Here is a 17,065-nt window from a genome sequence, read left to right as displayed (position 1 = left end):
TTATTGTCCCACTTTGCTATTATGCACTACTTGCTACCAACAAAAATGTGAAAAATACTTTTAAGCATTTTGATAGTAACAAAAAATATATATATGGCAAGCCTAAAACTTTTCCTGTTTCATGCTCTGTGCTTGCCAGCCTACCTTCTCCTGGACAAGTAAAGACAGGCTAAGTTTGATGGACGAGTCAGGCCTCTGTCCGAGTATGTCGTTGGATCCCCAGGCCCGTTGCCCTCTGTGGCAGTCTCAGAGGATTACTAATGCACAAACTGTTGCCAGTGACTGTCTAAAAAGTTACGGCTCACAGCTCCATCGTCTTGCTTAGGATGGGACAGCACAACTCATTTTCTCTGAAAGAGGATGACGGCCTCTGTCAACAATAAACAAAATGCATAAACCAAAGACTACTGCAATTTTCAGAGGCTGGGAGTTAGAAAATACAACAGACTCACCGGGGACCAGCAGAGTGTGCTTTTAGAACACCCTAAAAAAAGATCTGTGGATCATTTTAACACAGCGGGAATCTTTACATTTGCATGGAGTGTCATTTTGAGGGGAGCTTAATTTTCTTACAGGAACAGTTTGACATCCTATTGTTGACAATTACAACAGCAAGGGGGCAGGAATTAGAGCTTGGTGTACTGAAGGAAATCTAGGACACAGTCTACATACATTTGTTATGAAGCATAAAGCAGTTCTTAAGCATGAAGAGCCTACAAATTTTTCAGATCCAATTGCGATACTTTTCAGAAGTTTTAAGTCCATTTGATTTCAAAGATAAACATAAACTATGTAGGATGGAGGGATGGATCACACACACAAACATGGATGGACGTACAAATTATAGAGAGATATGGATGGATGGAAGAGCGCATTTTATTTTTCTTCCTACAGAGATTTGACAATAATTTAAATTCAGAACTTTTCTTGATCATTTAGGAACACTAAGTGGAACTTTCCTCTTAGATTTAAAACAAACTCACAAGTTTTCAATTTCAAGTTGTCCCACATCACTCTTTCATACCTTTTGTCATGTTAAATCAAAAATGTGAAAAATCTTTTTTCTTACAGTATGCAAAATATGAGAGATTGCCAGAGCTGGAGCATCCCTGTTTGATGACACATTTTAAGCCAATCACTTGCTGCAGTGATTAAAATACCAGCCATGCATGCCGGCATGACACTCCGCATACCTCCTGATAACCATAAGTGGATTCTCGCAATTACATAACAATTAAGTTGTTAACACGAGCATCTCAAGACACCGAGATGATTAGCTCACGATCTAAAGATACTAGCATTAAAGTGTGATTGAAAGCATCTTTTACCTTTTGTACATGTATTATTGTTGTGTTAAACATTTGTGCAATTACATCCTCGGAAAGAATGACTTGTCTACGACTACATCTGTAACACAGAGATATCGAACAGCTTTGCTCACCTTGACACGACCCCGTTTGGCTTCTCCATACTGGACGTGCTTCCTAAGGTGGTTGCAGATGGCTCGGAGGGTCGGGTGGATTTCCACGCAGAAGTTGCACCTGAATCCTATGGGGGTTTTATTGGCAAGGCTTTCCTGATGACAAAAATAAAGAAAAAAAAGACTGAATGTGGTTTATTCAACCATTTTTGTAGAAGCTGTAGATAAATGATACAGTTAAGATTCACCTAATGACTAAAATATTAATAAAACAAAAATATCTGAGAAGTCATAGGGCATTCATATTCGTTTTAGCTTACATTTTCTCCAGGAAGTTAAAACTTCTAACAGTTCTGATAAATTTGGAGGTATTTTTAACAACCATTCAATGAAACTAATTAAAATGCATTGTTATGTACAACTATAGAAAGGCAGAAAGCACAAATGGAATGATGCCATTATGTTTTTGAATAGTTGTGACTTTTATGATTAAACAATATAGGTTTCAAGGGTTTTATAATGCTATTTGCAGTAACCTCTATGATGTTTTCTTTTTTCAACTTGGACCTGCAAAATGGAAGAAGTCCACTTTGGTTTTTGTCATCTTGGACTATCTATAAGTTTCAGCCTCTGGGACCTGGTAGTCAAGTTTTATATTACATAAAGATGCTATGAGCATTTTCTTTGAAATGAAATGAATTGATATCAGACTTGCATATAACTTTTCAGGACCCTCAAACACGCTTTACAATGAAATCAGTCATTCCCCGTTCATACACACATTCATACGCTACAACAGATACTAATTGCTTATAAAAGAGACATTCTGAACTGTCCATCTGAAGCCAAAATAATTCCATGAGAGCTCATTATGCTCACCTTCTCATGTTTATTATCCGGCGGCTCTGTCCCTTTCTGCTTGCCAAGAACCTGCTTCTTCCTCTCCAGTCTCATAACTCTCTTCTCAAACTCCTCGTTGTGCTGCAGCAGATGATCGGCCAGATCAGGTAGACCCGTAAACTTCAATTCACAGTGGGAGCATTCGTATAACTCAGACTCCTCATCCTCAGGGATTGATGACACCAAGAAATCCCTCTTAAGGTCTACGCTGTGATGGTCATTGTAGTGCATAGATAGCAGCTGCCCCGTGCTAAAGGACAACCGGTAGCATTTCAGACACTTGAAAGGAAGCCAGTCATCATCACCGTCCTCCTCCGGCTGTAGCGGGACCTCCAACACCTCTTTGTCCTCTTCGTCCGGCACGCCTTCCTCGGCCTTCTCAGGCTCTTTAGCGTAAATAACGGTGAAGTAGCGGCCGAGTTTGCTGGAATGCTGCTTCTTGGGGAAGACACCAGGGTGGCGCTTTATGTAGTGTGAAACAATGCTCTTCCTGCTGAAGGCCTGGAATCCGCAGAGGTTACATCGCCGCCTCTCTACCGCCAAACGCAGCTCCTCGCTCATTTCTGAGCACTCCCCATCCGATGGCGGCTGAGCAATCACTTTGGTGGGCTTGTCGCTCATCGTCTTGGAGGCAGCCAGGCAATGAGTGTAATAGGCATCGATATCGTGGCGCTTTTGGTAGTGTGCAGCCAGGCCTTTGCGGATAGGGTTTGTGTAAGAGCACAACGCACATTTAAAGACGTTGTTTTTACCCTCTGGTTGAGCGCGCACATTGTTGTGCTTGATGCGGTAGTGGCGAGCAATGCCTTTCCTTGTGGAGCAGAAGTATTTGCAAAGCTGACACTTGAACACAGCATGTTTCTCTGGCTTATTGATGGGTAACTGAGAGAGGGCAAAGTCCAACTCACTCACCTCCTGGACTTTAGCAGTGCTTGACATATTACTGCTGCTGCATTCAGCCATCGGCTCCGTTTCTCTGAAGGAGGCAAAATTACTCAAAGAGGGTGTGAACATATCTGAGGCCGACTGATTGTGATATTTCTCATAATGGATTTTAAGTTTCTCAAGTGTCCCGTGGGTGTATGGACACATCTTGCATCTGTAGGCACCGTAGCCCTGCCTCTGAGTTTTGAACTTGTCGTCTCCTTCGTGCAATTCTGAGATTTGCTCTATATCGTCTGCAAAGTCCTCGGCAGTGACCTTCACCAAGGGGTGCCGTTTCTGATAGTGAGTGAGGACTCCGTGAATGCGGGAGTTTACATACGGACAGTGCCGGCATTTATAAACGGAGCTGGGGTTGATGTCTGCCTCTTGTGCAAAGTCTGCAGCTTTTACTTTCATGCCTGGGTGCTTCTTGCCATAGTGAGTGAGGAGGCCATGGAGGCTGTTGTACTCTGACAGACACACAGTACATTGATAAGGATTGTTAGAAATGGAAAGGCGTGGGTGGGAATGGGTTTCTTGAGGTGGGGTGGCAATAACTAGTACTCCTTCATCAGACTGGCAATTCAGAAGTCCATGCTCCTTTGTAACCTGCTGCTGGAAACTTTCAACAGTGCCATCACCTTTGATGATATCCAAAAGCACAGATTCATCCTCTTTGATAGCCCAGGGGTGGACGGCCTGGTAGTGACTTGTAATGTCCCATATAGAGCAAGCCTCAAAGGCACAATCTTTGCATTTGTAATGTTTTGTGTCCGTATTTCCTTGCTGGGTGGTTTCTGGCCCTGCCCACAGCTTGCTGGCCATGTATGCATAATCAACATTATGCTCAGGGTGGCGTCTTTGGTAGTGAAGCAAAAGGCCCTGGGGATCAGCATGAGAATAGATGCACCACTCGCAGTGATAACCTGCCTCCAGAATGCCATCTTGGTAAGCCCAATGTAAAATGGTCATGGCTGTTGCTTTGACAGTAGGGTGCTCCTTCTTCAGATGCTTCTTCAGGGCGTAAACGTAGGGGGTTGTATACGGACAGTGTCTGCACTTCAGGGAACGCATAGGCGTCGCATTTTCGTGATCAGCAGAAGCCGAGATCGCAGTGGAGGAAGTACTGCCAGACTGGACCATCTGTGCTCGTTCACGCTGGCTCCTCACCACTGCAGTGTGACGGCGCACCAGGTCGGCGTTGGCCTTTGTTTCCCTGTGCTTTTTCTGATAGTGGATAAGCACTCCTTTTACAGTCCGGTTACCGTAATCACAGTGCTGGCAAAAGAACAGTTCTTCTTCCCCTTTTTCACCACCACCACCTAGTTTGGAGTTTTTCGAACCATCGTGGCCATTATTTTGAAACTGCTTCAAAAACTGCTTGGGAGCAGCAATTTGCAGTTCATCCATTAATTTCATTAGACCAGGAGTGGGAGGACCATGCTTGATGTATTTCGCTGTCACTTTCACTTCCGGGTGTCTTTTTTGGTAATGGACCAGCACACCAACCACAGACTTGTTGCTGTACACGCAGTGTTTACAGTAGTACATTTCTTCATCTGATCCATACACGGATGGAGTTACATTGGATTGTTTCGGAGTGCTGGAAATGGCAGGGCTGAAGGAGGAGTTTGCTAAGGGATGTGACGCATCAACTGACACCACCTTCATTGTTTTTTGTATACGGAAATAAGATGCCTTTTGCTCTGGGTGTTTCTTTTGGTAGTGGACCAACACCGAGTGCATGTTGGCACTGGAAAAGGAGCACACATCACAGTCATAGACGACCACATTGCTGATAGTTTCTTTTAGAGATTCTGTCTCAACACTGGCCTCTGGAGACTTTGGAGCCGTTTTTGGCACAGGGCTTGAGGAGGACCTGGGTAGTGAAGAAGAGGAGTTAAAACTTTTGGGGCCAGAGTTTAATATCTCCCTAAGGGTTTGCGATTCACTGGTCTTGTGACTTTGCTCTACAATGTAGCTGGAGAAGATCATGGCATTGTTGATTTTTACGGTGGGGTGCATTCTTTGGTAATGAGGCATCAGGCTCCTGACGTTGGGGCTTGTGTATGAGCAAAAGCGGCACATGTACAAAAGATGCGGTTGGTTAAAATTAAGCACGTTGCTTGCTTCCGGGTGGTGATCCATGTAGTGTTGGTGCAAGTCATTGTAATTCGTGTACTCAATGTAGCACTCTAAACAGCGGAAAACAGCACTCTGGTCTTCAGGATCCAGGATATACTTAAAGCTGAACTTGATGTAAGGGTGCATCCTCTGATAGTGAGTGCTGACACTTCGAGCTGATTTGTTGTGGTATTCACAGTGTTTACAGTAGAAGCGCATGGTTCCAGAATCATCTGAATAGTCCATGTTCTCGTGGATGGTGCCGTCACTGGGATCAGCTGAAATGTTTTCACCGTCATCAGACAGAGTCAGAGATATTGGAATGTTTCTCTGTTTTAACTTGGGGTTGTTTTTTCTTTTCCCTGTTCTGCCTACTTCTTGAGAGACTGAGGATTCTTGATTGAACAGATGCGTGTTGTAAGCAAAGATCGGGTTCTTGTTGTCGTTGTTTTTACCCTCGTCACTACTGCCGTTATTTTCCCCGTTGTATTCGTCGTCCATGTCATCCAGGTTAATGATCATGTCCTGCTGGCTTTGGCTTATTTTGCTTTGAAGGTTGCTGGCAATCTCATCAATTCTAGTTCTCTTTTTGACAGAGGACAGATCCAAAGGAAGGTCATTTATGGACTTCCTAGCTCTTTTTCCTGCAACTAATGTTTTCTTGGTGGTGGATCCCAATATGGACGTCTGGGTTTTTTGCAGAAACACTGGAGAAGCTTCCACTTCAGCGTCTGGCTGGTCGCTCGTCTGGGCTTCAAAGACAGTGGAATCAAGGTCATCACAGTAGGAGTGCTTGTGCTGCTGGTGGACTCTCAGACCTTTTAGAGTGGTGGTAGAGAAGCTGCAGAGCGTGCAGCGATGAGGGTTCTGCTGGTCATTAGATGTGCTGGTTGGCTTCTTCCCGTTTACTCTGGAGCTTACATTGCCCCCATTAAGTGGCTCTGTGGCACCATCGTTCTGAGGCTCCGGGCTATCCCCTGTAAGGTCTAATGTCTCTAAATCTGAGGGATTATGGCTCTGCTTGTGCGTGCCGAGCTTCAAAGGGCTGGTGCAAATAAAGGGGCATTCATCGCATTTGTACACTGTTGTTTTGCCAGAGAGGTGAATGTTTTCGATGTGGCGGGAGATACTCCGCCTGTGCATCGTAAGGAAGGAGCAGAAGGGGCACTGGAATCGGTTCATGTACCTTCTGAACGGGATCCCTTTAGTTTCCAGTAATTTATTATCGCCATCTGTTAGCAGTTGCTTTGCGTCTGCGGAGAGGATTCCCGTATAGCTGGGATCGTCTATATCGCCCACTTCTTCTTCGTCGTCGTCGTCCTCCAAGCTACTCCTGGAGTCATCCTCATTGACCAAGTTGGTGTCCACATGTGAGACGCTGTTTGAGACATCAGCGGAGGCGAATCTTCTTGACAAAATAGAAGAACCGGTGCTGTTGGGAGTGACTGCGCTAATTTGTGCATATTGAATGGATGAGATTTCCGCAACTGACTTTTCCACCACTTGTTCTGTGTTCTCCACTGAATCTTCCTTTCCGGTGAAAGTCACATTTGATCTCGTTGGGCTAGAGGAAGAGGCTGGAGAACTGGGCTTGGGTGAGCTTGCACTTGGTTCTCCTTCTAGATTTTCAGGGCCGGAAACGATCTTCACCTTATCACTGTGTTCCTTCACCACATGGTCAGTCCAGCTGTCCTTCTGGTCAGTCTGGTAGTCACACCATTCGCAGGGAAATGTTCCCTTGAGTTCCGCACCTACTTCAGACTCCTCCTCAGCCTCTGTGCCCTCCGGTTGAGCTTTGCCGCTATGAGAGGGAACTTTGTTATGATACATTAGTTGGTGTTTTACGATCCTTGCTTTGCGGGGAGACTTGTATGTGCAATACTGACAGGAATACACTTTTGAATGATCGTTGTGCGTTATTACAGTGTAGCTGGCCTGCTTAGCGTTGTCTGAGGAGACTCTTGCATCTGATTTTTCCTCTGTGACATTATGGACCTTTTTGGTGTGATTTCTCAAGAACGACTTTGACCGAAAGTAACGGACGCAGAACTGGCATTGGTAAAAAGGGAGATGGGTTTCAGTAGTTGGTTTCTGTGATGTCTTGTTGGGCCCTTCAGAAGAGATGGGACCTAAAAAGAAAAAAAGAAAAGAATAGCAAGTATTGAAGATATATTTCAGAATATTTATTAATATAATTAATTTTCTTCAGCCAGAGAAACGCATTTCTTAGTCTACTCATTAAAATGCATCAGCACTTACAAGGCCTCTAAAACAGAGAAAAGAAATGTTTCTTAATCCTAAACAAAATAAAGACAGCATCTGATTGTGGTGGGCATACTTATTCCAGCTTTAGGAGGCGTGTAATCTTTGTCATCCTTGTCTTCCTTATCCTCATTTTCCTCCTCTTCCTCTTCATCCTCTCCTCTCAGGGAGTCCGACTCATCTGCATCTGATGGCTGCAGGAAAACAGTGTGCACTTCCTGAATGTGTGTCTTCAAGTCCTCGTATGACTCGGCACGGAAGTCACAGCCATCACACTGCAACCCCTCCATCACTGAAAAGGGGGAGAACTCCCTGGAAAAATCAGGGAAGCCTGCAAGACAAAGAGGGAAAATCATTAGTTCATGCTACTTTGCTACATACATTTAACTAATTTCACTTAATAATTGAAGACGACGGCAAGTTCAACAAGAATTACATCATATGGTTTTTCATAAGTAAGGGCCAAGTCTTGATCCTGGATAGCTATAATTAATGGTTCCTGGTTCGAACAATGAATAATCAGGTGCTAGACGCTGACATGCTTTTGCACAGAATAAATGAGATAATTCTAAATGTTCTGAAAAAAAAAACATTTTTAGATGTGAAAAAATATTTTTAGAAGCAGCTTAAGAACAGTTTAAAACCTTATATTTGACTTTTCACAACATAAGCCAATAGAAGCAAGTACCAAAAAATAATGAAGTATCTTGAAATCTCTGAAATGTTTAGATGTGTCAGTAAATTCTAGTAGTCTAGCAAGAGTTGGCAGAGGGGACGATTCAGCAGATGCTGCAGGTTCAATTTTTTTTCAGTGTAGCATTATTCCAAGAACAATGCAGGGACTGAGGAGGGATTATGGGTTGATTTGTCCCATTTTTTATTTTTTTTACCTTGGGATAAGCAACAGCTGGAGAGCAGCTCCAGAGCTCAGTATTTAGAGCAGAATATTCCATCTGATTGCATTAACTGCTCTGAAGATTGAATACATCAACTAAGAAATGAAGTCTTTACATTTTTGGGGGTAAGGGGATCTGTTAGTCTGACATGTATTAGAAAAATGGAAGCTAGCGGTTTTACGTTCTTGCGACATTTTAAGGGTTGATAGACAATCTGGCAAAGAAGAGAGCTAGACTGTAATCCAGGTGAAAAATATTTCCTTTGGTTGTATTGTAGCCAGGGCATCAAATCGTAGAAAGGCAGAATGTTACCAGACACCTCTGGGTTGGGTTGGGTCTAAGGGTAGATCCCTGACAATTCTACAAGATAACCTCTTCTGGAGAGAAAAGGAGGTTAATTAAAAGCATCATTTTGTAGGTTGTCTTAATTTTTGCTAAAATCGAATACTTTTTTTATTCAATAAACTTAAATAAAATGTATTATGAAATTTGTCTGCATTGACAGGCAAAAGCAAAGAGTGACTGACTGTTTCAACACATTAATCAGTTTAAACTGCAAAATTTGAAACTGAACAAGAGACACTAGCCAAGGGCAAAATGTTCTCACACAAAACTATCACAAAATTACAAAACTTGACAGCTCTGCCACTTACTTTAGAACATGAGAAGATGGCAGTGAACCTGCATGGATCTATAACAGACACGTCATGCCACTTTTAGGACTAAACTCTCACAGGATACAAACAACCACTACTTATGCCATTTCTATAGGTCAGGATGTAGAGTTTATAGCCTCGGCCAACAGTGTCTACCTTCTGATGTTCTAAAAGCGGAGGAATCCCTACTTTGACTCAAGAAACCCAAACCTAGAAGAAACTTTAAAAGAAGCACAAAAAGTAGCACAACAGAGTGAACACATGAAAAGCTGTATACAAGCACACTGAACATGCTGTGAGAAATATTCTTGAAACCACTTTCCGTCTCTCTGTTTCTACTAAAAATATTGATGGCAAGTGTATGTTTATTATGGGAAGACATTTTAATGTAGCATAGTATGCTACAAGTCTGTATTCTTCAAAATTAAAAGAAAAACATATGCATGCTTCAAACTAAAACATTTGCAAAGATTTAAAAAGCCATGTTTCTAAGAACTGTCTCCATGCAGCAAGAGCTCATTTGATTATTCCATTAGACAAAGACCAAACTGTTTGCATGCATTCAAAGAAGATTAAATGCTCAAAATGTGAATGTCACTCTTTGGTCATTTATTGTTGTAAATGACAGGAGTCAACATGGTGGTTCATGTACAGAACATGAATTCAGGACTAATTTAAGCCCTGCTGTTTTCTTTGGATATCACTCAAACACACTTTAGGTGACCTTTGTGTTGTAATAACTACTACTTTTTTTTTTTAAGTACAACTTTAAAATTACGAGAGCAGGTACATTTTTACAAAATGTACCTGCTCTCAAAAGAGTGTCTGCACTCTTAAAGAGTACTTTAAGAGTGCAGACAATTTTTACACATTTTGTTGACAGTTTCTTAAGGATTTAACTTGCATTAACTGAGATAGCCGAGTATGAAGATTAGCATGAATAGCACAAAGCATCTTAAGAAAATCCAACACTTTTCTTCCTCTGATTATTATTTTTGTTTATTTTTAAACAAGTCACATGAATTAAAAACTCCTTCACCACAAAAACGTATGACCTTGAGTAGTGTCTTTGAAACTGAGTAAATCATATTGTTTGATGGCGAGTTTAAAGCTTTCATACCTGACAATTTGTTGAGATAAAATAAAATATCTGAAGAGGTGGGTGTGTGAAAAAGTCTATCTCTGCAATATGTGATCTAATTAAAAAAACAACAACTTCGCAGTGGAGAACAAAGTCTGCCCAATTGCATCAAGCTGCCAAAAATACTTTTCTGAAAAAGAATCTACAATAGGAACGAGTGTGTGGTTCTCGTTGAGAGATTGACAGGATCACAAAAATGTTATATGGGACAGTCACCTCCACTGGAATTGGCAACACTGTTAAAGATAATGCAAAACCCATAAAAAATTCCCTATTACTTTGAGTATGAATGTGAGCAGACTTGAAGGCTCATGACTCAGTTGCTCTTCAAACTGGGAAAGACAATAGAATTGGCAATTAAAGTAAGGTGAACGGTCACTGTTCAAGAACTTCGGTAAATAGTGGCAACAATTTATTTAAATCTTTTGTACAGATCCTAAACAGAGGTGTAACTATTAGTGAATGGCGCTATAACTGAGACAGTAAAGAAATGGGGGTGAGTAGTTATAAGAAGGGTTCAGCTGATAATATAGGGATTTTATTGTTTCTGGAGAAGAGTATAACCAACTCTTGACGTGCCAATACTGTTAAAGTTTAAATAGAGGATTTCTCTTTTTTTAAAAAATACGTTTACCGGCTACATTGTCTTATCTCTCAAAAACAAAGTTGTTGGTTGAAAAGCAAGTCTAAATCTGCCATGAGTTACTTTGGGCTTTGTTGTACAATGATCTAGAGCGGAACATTATTATTTGTAGTTCATTTGCAAAAGTGAAGTGTTTAATCTGATCTAACCAGAGAAACTAATCCTCCCATCCTACCTCCCAAACCCTAAAGACTGGCAAGTGGAGAACTGCAAGTGAACCAGCCCAACTGCCTGCATGTCTCTGAGCAACCAGTGGATTCATTGTTGTCCAGGGGTCAGGTTACAGCCTCATCACATGTCCACACCCCACTCCTGGCAGTTTGCTCCTGTTCTGAACAAAGTTGGCTCCCAACACAAGGTTCCTTGACATGGATATCAAGAGAAGCCTTTCAGGAAGGAGGAGAGAAGAATACAGCCATGAAGTGGGGAAGAAAGCCCTCCTTCTCAACCCACCATCTGCCTTACAGTTGGCTGTGTCTTTTCAGCCAGTAAGTCTCTGCGCCACACCGAGCTAATGGGAGATTGCGCAACTCCTTTCATCTAGTCAGCTGGGGCCCCAGCAGACAGCGCCTGAGCAGCTCAGATCCTCCTCTGAACTGAGCTTCAAGGGCAGCCATTTTAGGAGCAGGCTATGTGTGCTTAGGTGTTCACAACATGGACCCGCAGATCTGATCCTCTTCCTGAAAGGCAGGCAGCCTGTCACTGGAGAGCTGCTGACAGAAATCTATCTGCCAGATGTACGGCGGTGTACCCGAGCCGTCTGCCCACACAGCTCAGCAGAAAACATCTCCCACTCTCGCCAGGCTTGCTCTGCTTTAGTCCTTTCATTTCTTGGGAACATTATCTCACACATCAGGAGATTTTCGAAGAAATGCTTGATTTCCCTTCTCAGAGGGAAGGGAAGAATAGGTCAGAGCAGGCAGCATGCACCAAGAAAAGGAAAAAAAAAACCACATAAATGGAGAGAGCTACTGCTTTTTGCAGAAGCTGCCAACTAGCCTCCACGAGAGGTCTAGATAGAAATGTGAGGCATGTCTGAACTTTTTTATCCCGGAGCTCTGCAACCCCAAGGAGAAGTAGGAGCAAAAAAAAAAAAAAAGGGGGAGAAGATAGGGAGGAAAAGCAGGGAGGGAGCATGACGGAGCCACCTGGTAGACCTTCACAAGACAAAGCCAGTGGACTGGGCTTCCCAGATTCCAAAGTCTACTGACGTTTGTTAATCACCAACCGGTCTCTCTGCATAAGCAAGCTCTGCCAGCAGTCACACCCTCTACTCAAACTGGCTGACAGCAGCTGCTCGGTCTGAAAGAGGGCCTTTGAATAAGCCAGCATTAAGCTGATTAGTAGTACAGAGGTTTTGTCCTTAACTGTGGGTTAGAGCTACCACCTCATACCCTCCTGGGAGAGAGGAGCCCACAGACACGTTACATTATTATACGTCGGGGCATTCTGGCTGCAGATGAATCATCTGGCAAACAAGACAGGATGTGCATCTTGTCAACCTGTGCTGCCTCAATAATTAATGACCAGCTGATTGAAAATGACAGCCTGGGTTTTAAAAGAAAAAAAAAAAAAAARGGGGGGGGGGGGAACACCAGCTAAAGCAGCAGATAGCGAGAATCGATTTCTGCAGAGATGAGATGACAACATCAGCGAGGAATCAATGCTTTTTTAGTTCAAAGGAAGTTATTAAAGAAACTAAGCGAAAGAAGAAGATGGCCACACGACACTTCAAATTCAGATGGCGGTAGTTTATTCCACGTTCAGATTTACCCAGAAGACCTCGGAGAAAGCTCCCATTGTGTCTGCAGAGGAGCAAGTTGGCTTTGTGCACAAAGAGTAGAAACTGGAGAGCAAAACTGCTGCACTGATCACGATGGCTAAAAGGAGGGTTCACCGGAGCAGATCTGATGCAGTGCTTATTCTGCACACACCACAAGCAGGTAGGATAATGACTTAAAGGACTAAAGCATAAAATTACCAAAGCTTTGAAACATGACCTCCATACTTTCAACGAAAAGCAGCCTCAAGCAGAAAAACCTGGGAGATCATCCTCCAACGTCTCTCAACAGATACATATGAGCTTCCTGAAACAAAGACGACAGAGTCGTGTCAAAACGTCTACTTCAAATTGATGTTTTAAAACTTAGGAAATTTGGGCTTTAACTGACCAAGTGTCAGTCAAACATTGTCAAACTTTTGTTTAGAATGCATTCATACTCCTTGACCCTCATCATTCAACAACACAACCACAAACTTAAATATAACTTAATGAGATCTTATTTGACAAACACAAGATCAAAAAGTCTTTGGGGGCATGTCTCGACCAGCTTTGCCAAACTAGAGACTGACATTTTGTTCATTTGTCCCAGAATATCTAAGAGTGTTCATTTTCTATTCTTTCTACAAACTCTCAGTTGGATTTAGGTGTACTTTGACTGGGCACTTCTAGCACATAAACATGGTGAATCTCAACCACCCACACTCTTAAGTCTTTTGCAGGCCAACATGTTTTCCTCCAGGACTGATTTGTATTTAAATCCACCCATTTTCTTAACAGCTTAGCCTCGTTTCTGCTAAAGAAAACGATCCCCACAACATGATGCTTCCATCACCAAGCTTCACTGCGTGGACGATGTGTTCAGACTGAAATTAAGTGTTAACTTGTAAATCTTCCACTCCTCGTCTCATACTGGAATTAAACAAAAAATAAAATTAGTCTCATGTGAACAAGGCATCTTTTTTCCACTAAACAGCTAGCAGCAAACTACAAACATAACTTCTTGTTGCTTTCTAACCGTTAATGACACTTACACCAGAGCGTTGGATTTCTCTTCCAGAGTTATACGGTTCTCTTGATGGACTCTTTGATCCTAATGCGATATCTAACACACTCCTTGTCAGTTTGGGTTGTTGGCTAATTATTTTTAGGTTAGCACAGCACAATATACTCTACTTTTTTTTTTCCAGAGAGGAGTGTTCCTCCTATTAATGTGTCAACCACTTTATTCCTTGGCCCTCACGATGTTGTTTGTTCACCGATGTTCACTAACAAACCTCTGAAACCTTCAGAGAACAGCTGGATGCATGCGGATTAAACTACACATCGATGGAGTCATTTCTAATTAGGGTATTCTGAAGGAAGCTATATTTTATTAGAGGGGTTCAGAGCAAAGAGGGGAGGCTAAAAATGTTGAAGGCGTATGAATAGAATATTGATTATTATTTAATATTTACTGGCCAAGAGTCAAGCAAAGCTATTTATCTACCCACCAGTAATATATGCTGAACATCACTCAGACCATCAGTCTAAGAGCACATCCTGGCATCAGCTTCTGACAAAGGTGAGCCTCAAAAAAATAAATAAAAAATTAAACAAAAAGATCGCATGATCCGACTGATGAAAAGTGTGAGATTTTGCGGGTGAGGGTTTGAAGCTCTCCGCTGTGATTATTTTATCATAAATGCATCGCAGCCACCAGAGACGAGGCGTCTGCCGTACAGCCCTACAAGACAAACAGGTTCACGACCGTCAGCTCCTGCATGTTGGCACACCGACTCTCTGTGTAAATAACAACTATTCAGCTCCTGAGATAGGGAGGTTTGCACAGCCATGCCAAAGACGGTGGTCCTATGTTTTCACAGTAACCCCTGCCACAGCATTCCTGCCAGCCCCTCATGGTAATCACTTTACTCGTAGATAAACTATCACATTTTGTTCAAAAACATGTCAGGTTATGGTACTCGGAGCATATGATATGTAGAGCAAGGTTCACAGTGATCTTAGAAATATCTATGCATGAATGAAAGGTGCATTACATCGAAGTGCACTTTTACCTGCTGAGATGTGACAAAGAACTACTGCGGATCAAAATTACTTGAGATTATTCCGTGCTGCTCATGAAAATGTAAAACTACGCTGTAGGGAAATGTCATGTCTCTTAAAGATATTTCAAGATGAACACTAACAGAGCAAACACGTTTGATTTTCACAGAATTAAACCTGTTAATTGAGAGCACACCTCAACTCCTAATTTGCACCTACTGTTTCAACAACATCGCTTCCAGCTCCAAGATGATTTTGGGCCGATCTGCACATAGTCGCCGACTTTAAATGTCAGAAAACTTAAGCTTGTGTTTTTTTAGAAGTAATTCATGATGGATTTGGAGGCATTTCTGATCCTTCTGTCTTGACTCTTTAAGGTTTTACTGTCTTGACTAAGTCTCCAGGTCACACAGATATTTATCAGACTATGCTATGACTTATGTTTGTTGCACTTGAACAATGAATACTTTTGAAGAATTTTTAAACTGCATCTCTTTTTGAGAAGCACATTCAAAACTTTGTCAACCTAAGTTAAAGATTTATAGATTATCAAATGCTGAGTTGCACAGAAGACGATGCTGTTTTGATGAGCTTGTATGTAACACTTTTTTTCTTCCGACTCATCCGTGAAAACCACGCTTCTGCTAGAGATTGAACACAGTGAAAAAACATAGCAAACGCTACCGGCAGGATTCTTATGCCTTGAATTTTAAAGTCACATTTGACCTCCTTGACATAGTGATGCTTCAAAACCGCTAAAATTTTCCGCCATACAATTCTTGAACTAGAAACACTTCAGTGAAATGCTAGGTGCCTGCTGTGTGCCATCAAGCAGCTGTATGTAGTGACAAAAGGAGGTCAAACTCAAGTACAACTATTTGCATAAAAAATAAACAGGATCATGTAAGGTAGTTATGAGTATCTTTTGGGGGGCGGGGGGGCTGAAAGAAATACTATGGTTTGGATACTAAAAGTGATTTAAAATTAAAGTTTTGAAAGACATTTGCAAAAACCTTCAAGAGTTACCATGTCTGTCAATAAAATAAAACTACCAACACATTTTACCAAGCCAAGCAAAACAATTAGCTAATATTGCCTTGTTAGCCTTTCTGTAACTTTACAAAAAGCAGAAGGGCAACTATTAATTTCATATTTGCAGATCTTAGAGAATGACGTTAAACTAGAGTATTTTTCTTTAAAAAGGCTGTGTGTTTTTTGCTGGTTTTAGCTTAAATTACGTCTTAAAATTGTAATTCTATTTAGGTTTTCCACTTTATTCTTTAAGTCATCAATGGCTCGCAAGGATTTCAAAATCAATCAATATTGCACAGATTAAGATTTATTTAAAGTTGCTAGCAACACTTACAAGCCCTGCTTCAAAACTACTGTAAATAAATATTATGAATAATATGTCACTGATCTTGCATTTTATGCGGATACTTCCTCCACTCCACCTGCAAAGATTCCTGTTTCAATTTTAGTAATCTTTTCATTTCCCAATCTGTCATTTTAACTCAAATCTGTTCCTTTTTACTTGGAACAGACTTCAAATATATTTACAGAAAATACAATCCTGCCATTTCTAAAAAATAAAAAATAAATAAAGCTAAATTATAAATTTTGTTTAGTTCTGAATTTCTGACTTTTTGCCTTGTTAAATGTAGAAAGACATCAAGTTGTAGTTTAATTGACAGTCTTGTATAATGATCCTAATAAAACCTGTCACTTGCACAGTATGAAGAACCTTTGCACACTTATTGTATGTGAAGGATCAATTCTTGGTGGTGAAATCAAGCATCTGCTGATGCAAGTGAGGGCCAAGTCAAGCCACAGCAAGAGGTATCTGTTTTGGCACCTTGGCTTTAATCATTCTCTTTCCCAGATACAACTGAGAGACTTTGAAAACAGCATTAAACTGACGTAAGGCCTCAATTTCAAAGTCAAAGTTTGTTTTCAAAGTTTGATTTTCTTCTGTAGGTCATTCTGAACCCGATCATTAGAGGGTTCATAGAAATGGAGAATTCTGATCCTGTCTACGTGTTAACATTCTGTATAAAAATATGCTCACCGAATCACACAACCAGTGCTTAATAATGAAGTCTGACAGGTTGAAGTGGATGAGAAACATTATGGTGGATTTGGTGCTTCACTCTGTGAAATATTGTAATTTTGAAACAGTTAACTTGAAACAAATGAACTTTGCTAAATGTATGACATTCTTTTTTTTTACATTTGGATGTTACATGTTATATGACATTTATTGTATAATATAT

General features: G+C 41.4%; 1 protein-coding gene across 5 annotated transcripts in view; it reads right to left on the bottom strand.

Annotated features, from left to right (window-relative positions):
• The window catches only part of znf462 (zinc finger protein 462), a 54,562-nt gene that overhangs the window by 15,786 nt on the left and 21,711 nt on the right, over nucleotides 1-17,065 (bottom strand). For 3 of the 5 annotated variants that reach the window (XM_008424432.2, XM_008424435.2, XM_008424433.2), the window contains exons 2-4: nucleotides 7,707-7,961; nucleotides 2,300-7,497; nucleotides 1,442-1,576 (exon numbers count right to left, since the gene is read on the bottom strand). In XM_008424432.2, the coding sequence (XP_008422654.1) occupies nucleotides 1,442-1,576; nucleotides 2,300-7,497; nucleotides 7,707-7,920 (5,547 nt within the window). In that variant the 5' untranslated portion in view covers nucleotides 7,921-7,961. Of the gene's footprint in view, nucleotides 1-1,441; nucleotides 1,577-2,299; nucleotides 7,498-7,706; nucleotides 7,978-17,065 lie in introns of those variants that run through there. The other 2 variants (XM_017307850.1, XM_017307849.1) reach the window with 1 other exon arrangement.

Source organism: Poecilia reticulata, linkage group LG12 (assembly GCF_000633615.1).
Source record: "Poecilia reticulata strain Guanapo linkage group LG12, Guppy_female_1.0+MT, whole genome shotgun sequence".
Lineage (NCBI taxonomy): Eukaryota > Metazoa > Chordata > Actinopteri > Cyprinodontiformes > Poeciliidae > Poecilia > Poecilia reticulata.
Note: the sequence above shows the minus strand (reverse complement) of the source record. Positions and strands in the feature narration are given on the sequence as shown.